Below are 13,317 nucleotides of genomic sequence, written 5' to 3' on the forward strand. Positions count from 1 at the left end.
AGCAATATGTAAGTAACAATTCTTCATAACATTAAGGAGCAGTTTTAGTTTTTTATGCTTATGTGTTGCTAAGAAGACACCCCAGAAGATGAGTCACTCAGGTATACTTCCATCATTGTTCAAAGTCAAAGAATAACTTTATGATGTTAGTTTCAATGAATAAATATATTTTAAAATCAAGTACATTACTCTGGCATTTATAGTTTTCTACTGTACCGAAACGTACCGAACCGTGGCTCCACTGTATCATACCGAACCCAACCGTGAATTGTGTGAACCGTTACACCCCTAATATATATATATACACTTTTCTTTGTTCTAATAAAGACAGCACCTTAAGTCATTTCCCTCGGAGCCTTTGAAAACATTTTCTCATGAAAAGGAGGCTTTGTACAATCACAGCAATCAAGATGGACAGTTTCCATTACCAGGACCTTGTAATTGGAGGATTTATACTAATGGCACATTTATCATAATTTCTGTTGGCTGTCGAGTTCTTGACAGGCTATTTCCTTCAGAGCAATGTTTCATTTTAAAGCCTCAGGTTAGTGGAGTGTGTTTGCATTAACATCTCAACCCTCGCTGTGGACACACACACACACACACACACACACACACATACATTATTAGTGCCCACAATATCATAGCAATCACTTGACACATGACACAGAGTCACATTCACATGCAAATGGAGACACGCACAGCAGCCTGGCTTTTCTCCAAAATGAAGCTTAATTTTGACAAAAGTCTGAATAAAGTCATCTGCAGGCTTTGATCAGCAGGATGGAAATACAACCAGAGTTGTTCTGCGTGGTGGGTTCCTGCGTCAGACTGACAGAAGTTGAGGAAATGAGGGTTTAAAAAAGGATGTTTCTCATTAGAAATGCATATTTAGGGCCCGAGCACCGACGTCGGGCCGCGAGGTCCCGATTGAAACTGTAAGAATTATTATTATTATTCTCTCGAATGAAACGCCTTTTTGGGGGCTTTACCATGTCCCCAACCTCCCCCATATTTGGTGAGCATATCAGGACTGCGGGAAAATTTGATATTTTATAGGTCCCATGCTCAAGCATGACAAAATTGCTCGCTAGCGCCCCCTAGAAGTTGGAAAGGCAAGCCCCGACAGCCTGTATGTCCAAATGACTTAACATTTTACGGACATGAGCAACTGAATGAGTTCTACAAAAAGTCCTCTTGGGACCCTAAGCTCCGCCTACACTTTAGCTGGGGAGACTTTCGCTGGAGACACTTTAGCTGGAGACACTTTGGCTGGAGACACTTTAGCTGGAGACACTTTGGCTGGGGACACTTTAGCTGGAGACACTTTAGCTGGAGACACTTTAGCTGGGGACACTTTGGCTGGGGACACTTTAGCTGGAGACACTTTGGCTGGGGACACTTTGGCTGGGGACACTTTAGCTGGAGACACTTTAGCTGGAGACACTTTAGCTGGAGACACTTTAGCTGGAGACACTTTGGCTGGGGACACTTTGGCTGGGGACATGGGTACCAGCACAGTGGTTTGGACCTGTGTCCTCCAACTGAAGGACAGTGTCTTTACCAGTACACCCTAACCCTTAGCATGTTTCATATAACCAATGGTTAAACAAACCCAGACTAACATAAACCAAACCTCACATGACCAATTTAAGTTGAAACTGAGCTGGATGAAGTCAAACCACACTCATGTTCAGCAGAAAGTACTGCATGAGTACATGAGTACTCCATCTTTGCCATTGCAGTACTCACAAGCAATGATGTTGCCATAGCGGTTCTTGTTGCGGTTCTCATCCTTCTTGGCCGTTTCCCAGGGTGCCGTCTGTCCCTCCGCCAGAGCCTGAACACATGTAAACACAACAATAGTTTTATATTGAGGTGCACACATGGCCTGATGACCAGAACTAGTACACGGACACATGGGAAGTTAAACCAGTACATACATATGAATTATTATTATTCAATGAGCCAGCTGGGGCAGTGAGTTGCTGCTGAAACAGAAGACGGCAGAGTTGACAGACAGATGTGATTCACCTTTAAGAAGGTAAAAGGAAGGTGTTGGGAAAAAATCGAAATAACTAATTAGTATGCGTTTAAATGATTAAGGAATGTTATACATTTAACAGAGGCTCGTGTCCTTGTGTGAACTTTCACTGACACCAGGCGTCTTCAGCAGATGTTTAGTCTATTAAGAAGCAGTTGATTACCGAAAGAACACTTCAGCTGTTAGTCCTGAATAAGAATGATAATAAACTTGTAGAAAGCGTCAATACTTACGCAGGGCTGATTTGCGACCATGATTTACGAGAAAGTGACCTTTGTACTAGAACGAATTGTTAAAGTGTCCAGATATGTAGACGGCTGTTTGAAACGCTAAATGTGTGTGTGTTACCCTGTGCAGCCCACTGCATGTTGGTTACTTCGTATAAATATCAGAGAGTCGGAGACAGATCTTCGAGCGGTCTTGATGTTGTGATGGCCCCGGGCCTCTGCCAGTGAGTGCCTGAGTTTTCGTGATGTTTTTCTATGGTTCTAGAGCCGGACCATAACAATGTACATTCTGTATGTGAAGCAACCCCGTCTCCTTCTTTGCAAAGAATAAATGTCCATTGATTAATGATTTTTACACCAGTCTCGAGTGAATTTTTCTAACAGAAGGCCGAACTGAATGTCCATCATGTTACACCTTCCAGCATGTGAACACTGAAGTTATGGCAACAAATACTGAGATGGCAGGAATCCCAGATTCATCAATGCCAATCAGGTGAGTTCTGTCCTTTGGTCAGGTAACTCTGGGACGCTCCGACAGGGTGGGAGGGAAACAGAACCATCTCACTTTGTTGGCAGCGGCAAAGCGCTTGAGCTCCGAGTCTGACATAAAAAGCAGCCAGCAGCGGGAGCAACAGTGGGAGTCAACGTGTTCCTGGAGGTCTGAAGAGATGCAGCTACGTTGGTTCGGTCTGAAAGAGAATGTTGCTGAAGGAGAGAAGACAGATCGTCCTCTCTCTCGTGCTGTGATGACAGGAACAGAAAGGACTAATTGTTCATGTGTGTGTGTTCATACTTCACTCTTTCATCTATAAAGTATAGTTGTGAGTGTGACAATGAACTGAAATAATATACTTTATGTGTGCTGTAAACAAACAGACCTAGCAGAGATGGAGAGACAGAGCAGAGAGCAGAGGGGTGAAGGCTGAAGAAGACAGACAAGTGGGATTAAGGGTTAAGAAACAGGAACAAAGGGAGAGTAAGGATTCAAACTGGAGTGAAACAAAGCGCTGACAAAGTTAAAGGAAGATTGGAGCAAAGAGAGCAGTGATCGTTGATGAACACTGACAGCGACAACTCAATAAATCTGGTGATGTTATGAACCAAGAAAGACAGAAAGTGAGAGGAGGAACAGAATGTTTGTTTTACTGCTCATGAATATTGATGTGGAAAAGAGTTAATAATTGATTTATGAAACCAAATCCAATCCTACAATCTCTCTCATTCACACAAATACTGCACAGCTGGAGAGAGACAACAGGGAAATACAGATGCAGCATTCACAGAATGCCGTCATTTATTGGTCTGATTTTCAAATGACGTATTGGATTGTAACATAAGAATCGATCATCTGTGGATCTGGAAACACTCAAACATTCCTTACAGGATCAATGTCAATCCTCACTCTTTAGTATTTGACTGACTTGAGACACGCCAGCTTACAACAAAAGAGCATCTTATCTCAGCAGAAGCACCTCGTTTACTCCAATGATCATTTTAACAAGGTCACTGCAATAAAAGACCTTTTAACCGGCCTTCAGACCTTCAGCTGCTGTGTGTTCAGGGTCATGGGTGCAGTGAACACACAGTGATGAACCACGGACATCTCTGGGCTGTGTGACACACATATCCATCAGAGAAAGTCCTCCTCTCTCTGACGCACTGTTTTACAGCCGTTACTTTGAAACATTCAGGGGTCACTCAGACATTTCATTCTATTTATTCTCTGGAGCTTTGGCCGAACTAACAGCTGCTGTGATGTCTTCCTATTGTTTCCCTCTTTGTGTGTCTGTCTAACGTTAATCACCTCATACTCCTCCTTGAAGCCATAGCCCTGGCCACATTTCATCTGGGTGATGTGTTGGAGGAGGTCTGCCACTCGAATCGCTGGCTGGAACTGACCTGCCTGGAACTGACCTGCAGGAACACAAACATTTTACAGAGAAAGAGACAAGAGAAGGTGAATATATTAAAGCAGAGACAGTATGTGGGGGGGAGAGATGGAATAAAAGGGTCTTAAAATGATTTCGAATCACTCTGAAATAACCAACTTATGCTCTATGATTGAACTAGCTAACATAGCAAAGTGAATGTCAATAAGCCCGTTATTTATTACCTTCCACTTTAATGACCAGAGGGCTATCATTATAACTACGTGTCTAATGGTGACTGGCAACATGATGTACTAAAGCAGCTAAAGGTGTGAGCTAACTAACCAACTGAACCACCAGCTGCTGTGAGATCAATGAACTGCTTCAAACTGTGAATGATCACTTTTCTATCAGTTGCACGATGAGAGATCTTCAGCAGACGGTGATATTAGTTCCAACTAACAGATTCATGGAAAACACTTGACTTGCAACTTCCTGCATGGCTGACTAGTTAACTAGCTAACTAATAAAGTAAGTGAACTATTCATGGCTGACTATCTAAATGCCTAGTTAGCTAACTGACTCACTGACTCACTCACTACAGCGAGCTGGTCGGGTGCACATACCACTCTGGTAGGAGAGCTCCACAGACTCACAGCCTCCATAGGGGAAGCTTTGCAGGGTGAGAGAGGGCTGGGCGAGAGACGGCTGGCTGCTGTCTGTTGAGAGAGAGAGAGATGGTGTTACCGTGACAACAGACCTCCGGTCTATGACAACCCCCACACACACATTCAGTATGTGGACTGCACACACACATTCACACACTGTGGACTGTACGGACACACCGGTGAGAGAAGATGGGATGCTGAGGACAAGAGCTCAGTAAAATGGTCACATCACTCCCTAAACTGTGATTGGTGGGCCTGGCGTTGAACAGGATGAATGTAAGTATTCTATTAGTGAGGACAGAAGAAGGAATGATGAAGGAAGACAATAATACAACACAAGATGCAGTAAGAAGAAGAAGAAGGTTTATTTGTTTCCATCACTTATCGTCTCTTTAGGTCACTTGTATCTCAGCCAAGCAAATAAGAATAAATAAAATGTCTGTAGAGCCAAACACGGTTCGGTACGTTTCGGTATAGTAGAAAACTATAAATGCCAGAGAAATGTACTTGATTTTAAAATATATTTATTCATTAAAACTAACATCATAAAGTTATTCTTTGACTTTGAACAATGATGGAACTATACCTGAGTGACTCATCTTCTGGGGTGTCTTCTTAGCAACACATAAGCATAAAAAACAAAAACTGCTCCTTAATGTTATGTAGTATTGTTACTTACATCTTGCTTACATCTTGTATTGTTACTTACATCTTGCAAAAGAGATTTTTAATCTCAATGGGACTACCTGGTTAAATAAAGGTTTTTAAATTTGTATTTTTTATTTTTTTTATTCAAATGTATTCGGTTCGCCATGCGTACCGAACTGTGAGCCTCGTACCGAACGGTTCAATACGAATACGCGTACCGTTACACCCCTAGGAATGGGTCATGTAGTGGAGGGTAGGGTGTACTGAATGGGTCATGTAGTGGTCCGGTGCTTGGTCCTGATGGTCTTCAGAGTGTTTGCACCGGCGGACCTGAGGCAACGGGTTGGGGCGTATATACGTATATTTGTATGACACCAGTGGGTGTACTTAGAGCACCGACCAAACACACTTATTCAATATGAAACGAGGAGAGGAAGATGGAAGTGGCTGAGAGAGATTCTTATCTTAGTATTGCTCCTTTCAATAACGCTATCTGTTGAATGTGAGAACATTTTTCATTGTTCTGCTTTAAGTCAATTCATTATTTTCCGTCATACAACATCATCTGATTGTAGTTTGTTCATGACTTTCAAAAGCTTTATTAGTTCGTACACATGGTTCCTTTAACACCTTGACTTCCATTGAGTCCATTATGTTCATCTTATGTGACGCGGCCTCTGTTACATCATTTAATAAATGGATAAGAAAACGTTTAATTTCCAAAGTAACAATCCACCAGAATACACTTCGACACGCTCCAACAGCTCTCAGGCTTCTGAATGGATGATTGTGCCAGTGAGGATGGATTCTTACTGTAACAGCTTGAGGAAAGAGAAGAAAGTTATTAAGACAACAGTGACGCAGACGAACAGATTGAGGGATCAGAGAGCGGGAGAAGGAGCTCGGGTAAATCCAGTATGCGATGCAGAGGAGCTGTATCTCTTTCTGAGTGTGTGTGCATATTTTCCTTTTAACCGGCTGTAAAGCTTCTCCTGAGCTCAGGTGTTTTCTCTGCTATGGAAATGATATTTCATGCACACATACACACACTCTCTCGCAAAATCTTCAATATATAAGCACCTATAAAGAAGCCAACAGTAACACACTCAAGTAAACAAAGGTATGCACGAAGAGACGAGGACACATTAGGAAGTTACAAACATACAATTGCCTCCACACACACACACACACACACACACACACACACTCACATACACACACACACACGCCCAGCACAGTATTAACATTGATGCAACGTAAATCAACTGGATCAGTGGGAAGCCACCGCAGCGCTGTGCATTTCATGTGCAAACACGTTTCCCTCTAAACATCTATTGTCCAGACGTTGACATGTGTTAAAAGATTACGCAACACGCCAAGGTGAGCTGTCATTTCTGTTAGCATAGACGTGAATCCGGAGCTTTCTGTGGTTATTATGCACACACACATGCACACACACACATGCACACGCACACACACAGCTAGGTTCCACGTCTTAAAACAGGTAAAGTTTAAAGACGTCCCTGTGTTGGATGAGGGCAAATAGCTACATGCAAACATCACCTCCCCGATGAAGCTAATTGCATGAATATATTAAAAAAGACAATCAATGAACCAGTCCTAACTATAAACCTGAACCAGCCCTAACTATAAACCTGAACCAGCCCTAACTATAAACCTGAGCCAGTCCTAACTATAAACCTGAACCAGCCCTAACTATAAACCTGAACCAGCCCTAACTATAAACCTGAACCAGCCCTAACTATAAACCTGAACCAGCCCTAACTCACCTGAACCAGCCCTAACTATAAACCTGAACCAGCCCTAACTATAAACCTGAACCAGCCCTAACTCACCTGAACCAGCCCTAACTATAAACCTGAGCCAGCCCTAACTATAAACCTGAACCAGCCCTAACTATAAACCTGAACCAGCCCTAACTATAAACCTGAACCAGTCCTAACTATAAACCTGAACCAGTCCTAACTATAAACCTGAACCAGCCCTACCTATAAACCTGAACCAGCCCTAACTATGAACCTGAACCAGTCCTAACTATAAACCTGAACCAGCCCTAACTCACCTGAACCAGCCCTAACTATAAACCTGAACCAGCCCTAACTATAAACCTGAACCAGCCCTAACTATAAACCTGAGCCAGTCCTAACTATAAACCTGAACCAGCCCTAACTATAAACCTGAACCAGCCCTAACTATAAACCTGAACCAGCCCTAACTATAAACCTGAGCCAGTCCTACCTATAAACCTGAACCAGCCCTAACTATAAACCTGAACCAGCCCTAACTATAAACCTGATCCAGCCCTAACTATAGACCTGATCCAGCTCTAACTATAAACCTGAACCAGTCCTAACTATAAACCTGAACCAGCCCTAACTATGAACCTGAACCAGCCCTAACTATAAACCTGAACCAGTCCTAACTATTAACCTGAACCAGTCCTACCTATAAACCTGAACCAGTCCTAGCTATAAACCTGAACCAGTCCTAGCTATAAACCTGAACCAGTCCTACCTATAAACCTGAACCAGCCCTAACTATAAACCTGAACCAGTCCTAACTATTAACCTGAACCAGTCCTACCTATAAACCTGAACCAGTCCTAGCTATAAACCTGAACCAGTCCTACCTATAAACCTGAACCAGTCCTAACTATAAACCTGAACCAGCCCTAACTATAAACCTGAACCAGCCCTAACGATAAACCTGAACCAGTCCTAACTATTAACCTGAACCAGTCCTACCTATAAACCTGAACCAGTCCTAGCTATAAACCTGAACCAGTCCTAACTATAAACCTGAACCAGCCCTAACTCACCTGAACCAGCCCTAACTATAAACCTGAACCAGCCCTAACTATAAACCTGAACCAGCCCTAACTATAAACCTGAACCAGCCCTAACTATGAACCTGAACCAGTCCTAACTATAAACCTGAACCAGCCCTAACTCACCTGAACCAGCCCTAACTATAAACCTGAACCAGCCCTAACTATAAACCTGAACCAGCCCTAACTCACCTGAACCAGCCCTAACTATAAACCTGAGCCAGCCCTAACTATAAACCTGAACCAGCCCTAACTATAAACCTGAGCCAGCCCTAACTATAAACCTGAACCAGCCCTAACTATAAACCTGAACCAGCCCTAACTATAAACCTGAACCAGTCCTAACTATAAACCTGAACCAGTCCTAACTATAAACCTGAACCAGCCCTAACTATAAACCTGAACCAGTTCTAACTATAAACCTGAACCAGTCCTAACTATAAACCTGAACCAGCCCTAACTAACCTGAACCAGTCCTAACTATAAGTTATCAGAAAGATAAGTGAAAAGCAATTCAGCAGGCCATCAGCAGTGCATAATATAATAAAATGAATAAGTTACTGAAATAAGATATTCATCACCTGCCATCAGATCTCAGTGATGTGACATTTATTTTTTTCAGTGTGTCTTTGCTGGATATTTTTAAGAAGCTCTTGAAATGGGAGATGCTCCACAGAGCCTCCGGTGTAGAGAGCTTATCATCTCGGTCCATAGCGCTGAAGTAGATTTTCCACAGCATTACTGAAAGGCAATTATATTCCCCCCAATACTTCAGCACATTATCAGGCTGTATGTAAGGTGATTATGGTCAATGGTAGTCATTTTATTTGCTGAGTAATTGAAGTAGAGTGCAGGTTGAGTGATAGTAATGTCAACGTTTAGAAGCCTTTGTGCTCTTTTCAGCCACATGTGGACTTCCTGCCTACTCAGCTTATATTCTCATGAGTTGTCTCTCAGTCACAAGTCCTTTGACAAGTCTTTTTCTATCTGTCTGCCTCTTGGTCTGTGACAGTCTGTCCCGCCCTCTTTCATCATATGTGTGTAAAGCATGTTCAATTAGTCCAAACGAATGATAAAAAAATAAAAACACAATAATGATAAATGTTAATTTCCATTTTAATTTCCTCTTTGGGAAGATATTAAAATTAGGGATGCACTAATTTGATATGTGATTCTGCATCAGATCGGGATAACACTGACTTTATGAAATAGAATAATGATATAAGAACTCCCTCTTGATGAAAGTCCTCTCCGGGATGCTGTTCCAACATCGACTGCGAGCGATAATTCATTATTGTGATCTGGGAAACAGCCTCTGAATGTAAAACACCTTCATTACAGCATTCTCCATTTACTCAATTCAATTCAATTTATTTTGTACAGCCCCAAAATCATAGACTCTCCTCAGAGGGATTTCCAATCTGTGCACAGAGGACACCGTCTGCAGGAAGAACTCCCCAACAAACTCGTCTATGCTTTAACACTGGAACACCAGATGTTTAGAAGTGCAAATATAAAAGCAAAAGGACTCAAGAATCACTCTGGTGCTTTATTTGGCCATTCACCCTCACAGCGCTGAATATTTCATATTTCATATGACCCTCACATCTCTGTGACTTCTCAACACATAAACATAATTGAGTATCTTTGTTCGACTCTGGAACCTGTAAGTTCCAAAAGAAGCAGCTTTGTTCAGACGTACACACACTTTTTACCATAAGACGTGTACGCACACAGCCCTGCACACACACACACACACACCGTACTTTGTCAGAAGCAGGAGGAATGAGGTTAACGGATGGAGACTGTCTAGACCAGTTGACCCCTGTGACCTGCAGTCAGATATGAATCCCACTGACTCTCTATTTATCGCTCCTTTCTTCTGCTGCTCTCTTTCCTGCTTTTGCCTTTTTTTCTTTCGATGTTTTGTGTCTTGGTTTCATTCCATCTGTCCTCTCTTTCAGATATCTCCATTTAAATTCATTGTTCAAAATAAGTGAGCTGAATCAGTAAACAAATGCAGCTCACTGCTAAGTAATAAAGTAAAAGATGTTCATGTTCAGCTTTGTTCCTTCCTCTTTCTCTTTCCGTCCTCTTCCCTCACTTTAAGCTTCATCCTCCCTTTCTGCTCTCGATATTTGTTCCTTTTCTTATTCGTATCTCTATGTCAGGAAAAAGCTTCTTGTCAGGAGAAAACAATCAAAGGAACTCCATATAAAGGCGTTAAATCCTGCAGAGAAACCCACATAACCCTTCCATACACACATAGGAAAGATGCACTTGAGTTGCATGAAACATAGTTGCATAAAGTAGAAATAAAATGGAAACATTGAGTTAAACATCAAGTGAAAGGAATGTTGTCTTGTCCTTCAGTATGCTACACGACTCCATTGCCTTTAATGGAGCTCAAGGAAAGACTCGGTGTCAGTTATGCCTTTTGAAAAGGGTTAGGGTTCTTAATTTAGTACAAGCTCCCTTTACGCAAAGTGGAAGAATGAAGATTACTTTGGAGAAGCATGAGCTCCTCTAGAGCCCTTGACTTTCTGAATGGAGGCCTTCCATTACGCCATCAATATCTCTTTCACCTTCATGCCTTTTCATCTTCCACTGTTTTCATCTACATTTCCTTCATTCTCTTGTTCCTCTCTTGCTCAGAACACAACAGTTCAGCTCCACACCTTTAATGTTAGTAGTTCACTGTTCACTGCAGCCTGTGATCTGTTTCAGACACCAGAGAAGCTGACTGGCTGATTCTAAAGGACATCTGATGGAGTGATGAACAGAATAGATCTATATGTAGCAAGCTAAGCTAAGCTACATGGCTAAAGTAATTAACGAGATAAGATCAAATAAGATAATCCTTTATTAGTCCTGCAGCCGACTAATTAACGACCTCAAACAATGTATCTTCTACAATGAACCGACTTCATTCCAACTCAATGCTAGTAATATAAAATATATCATATATAGGGGTGTAACGGTATGCGTATTCGTATTGAACCGTTCGGTACGAGGCTCACGGTTCGGTACGCATGACGAACCGAATACGTTTGAATAAAAAAAAAAAGATTCATGTTGAATAAGTGTGTTTGGTCGGTGCTCTAAGTACACCCTCTGGTGTCATACAAATACGTATATACGCCCCAACCCGTTGCCTCAGGTGCGCCGGTGCAAACACTCTGAAGACCACCAGGACCAAGCACCGGACCTGGGGTGACAGGGCCTTCTCAGCTGATGCACCCCCCCTCCCCCCTCTGGACCGCCCTCCCCATCCACATCCGTGAGGCTCCCTCCCTATCATCATTCAAACAAGCCCTCAAAACCCACCTCTTCAACCTCGCCTTCACCTGCTAACCCTGCACCCTACCCTCCACTACATGACCCATTCAGCACACCCTACCCTCCACTGCATGACCCGTTCAGCACACCCTACCCTCCACTGCATGACCCGTTCAGCACACCCTACCCTCCACTGCATGACCCGTTCAGCACACCCTACCCTCCACTGCATGACCCGTTCAGCACACCCTACCCTCCACTGCATGACCCATTCAGCACACCCTACCCTCCACTGCATGACCCATTCAGCACACCCTACCCTCCACTGCATGACCCGTTCAGCACACCCTACCCTCCACTGCATGACCCATTCAGCACACCCTACCCTCCACTGCATGACTCATTCAGCACACCCTACCCTCCACTGCATGACCCATTCAGCACACCCTACCCTCCACTACATGACCCATTCAGCACACCCTACCCTCCACTGCATGACCCATTCAGCACACCCTACCCTCCACTATATGACCCGTTCAGCACACCCTACCCTCCACTGCATGACCCATTCAGCACACCCTACCCTCCACTGCATGACCCGTTCAGCACACCCTACCCTCCACTACATGACCCATTCAGCACACCCTACCCTCCACTATATGACCCGTTCAGCACACCCTACCCTCCACTGCATGACCCGTTCAGCACACCCTACCCTCCACTGCATGACCCATTCAGCACACCCTACCCTCCACTGCATGACCCGTTCAGCACACCCTACCCTCCACTACATGACCCGTTCAGCACACCCTACCCTCCACTGCATGACCCGTTCAGCACACCCTACCCTCCACTATATGACCCGTTCAGCACACCCTACCCTCCACTGCATGACCCGTTCAGCACACCCTACCCTCCACTGCATGACCCATTCAGCACACCCTACCCTCCACTGCATGACCCGTTCAGCACACCCTACCCTCCACTACATGACCCATTCAGCACACCCTACCCTCCACTGCATGACTCATTCAGCACACCCTACCCTCCACTGCATGACTCATTCAGCACACCCTACCCTCCACTACATGACCCATTCAGCACACCCTACCCTCCACTGCATGACCCATTCAGCACACCCTACCCTCCACTGCATGACTCATTCAGCACACCCTACCCTCCACTGCATGACCCATTCAGCACACCCTACCCTCCACTACATGACCCATTCAGCACACCCTACCCTCCACTGCATGACCCGTTCAGCACACCCTACCCTCCACTACATGACCCATTCAGCACACCCTACCCTCCACTACATGACTCATTCAGCACACCCTACCCTCCACTGCATGACTCATTCAGCACACCCTACCCTCCACTGCATGACTCATTCAGCACACCCTACCCTCCACTGCATGACCCGTTCAGCACACCCTACCCTCCACTACATGACTCATTCAGCACAGCTTCTCCAGTTTTTATTTTTTATTTTTTTTAACCAAAATGTTCTGTTTGTTTGCAACAGAACAGCTGTGTTACATTACATTACAGTCATTTAGGAAACACTTTTATCCAAAGTGACTTACAGTTCAGATTCTGTCACATTCACACACTGTAGGCTCAGGAAGGGAGACGTTCTGGGGTTAAGTGTGTTGCTCAAGGACACATCGACATCGGCTAGCGGAGCCAAAGGCAGGGATCGAACCGCCGATCCTCTGATTGAAGGTCACAG

The 13,317-nt window shown here is 43.9% G+C and overlaps 1 protein-coding gene across 1 annotated transcript in view; it reads right to left on the reverse strand.

Annotated features, from left to right (window-relative positions):
- ptprt (protein tyrosine phosphatase receptor type T) overlaps positions 1–13,317 on the reverse strand; it is a gene marked incomplete at its 5' end in the record, with an annotated part of 300,839 nt that overhangs the window by 43,239 nt on the left and 244,283 nt on the right. The window contains 3 exons of the mRNA XM_079265832.1: positions 1,753–1,840; positions 4,076–4,170; positions 4,766–4,858. Coding sequence (XP_079121958.1) covers positions 1,753–1,840; positions 4,076–4,170; positions 4,766–4,858 — 276 coding nt within the window. The remainder of the gene's footprint in view (positions 1–1,752; positions 1,841–4,075; positions 4,171–4,765; positions 4,859–13,317) is intronic.

This window comes from Melanostigma gelatinosum (assembly GCF_949748355.1).
Source record: "Melanostigma gelatinosum genome assembly, chromosome: 3".
NCBI lineage: Eukaryota > Metazoa > Chordata > Actinopteri > Perciformes > Zoarcidae > Melanostigma > Melanostigma gelatinosum.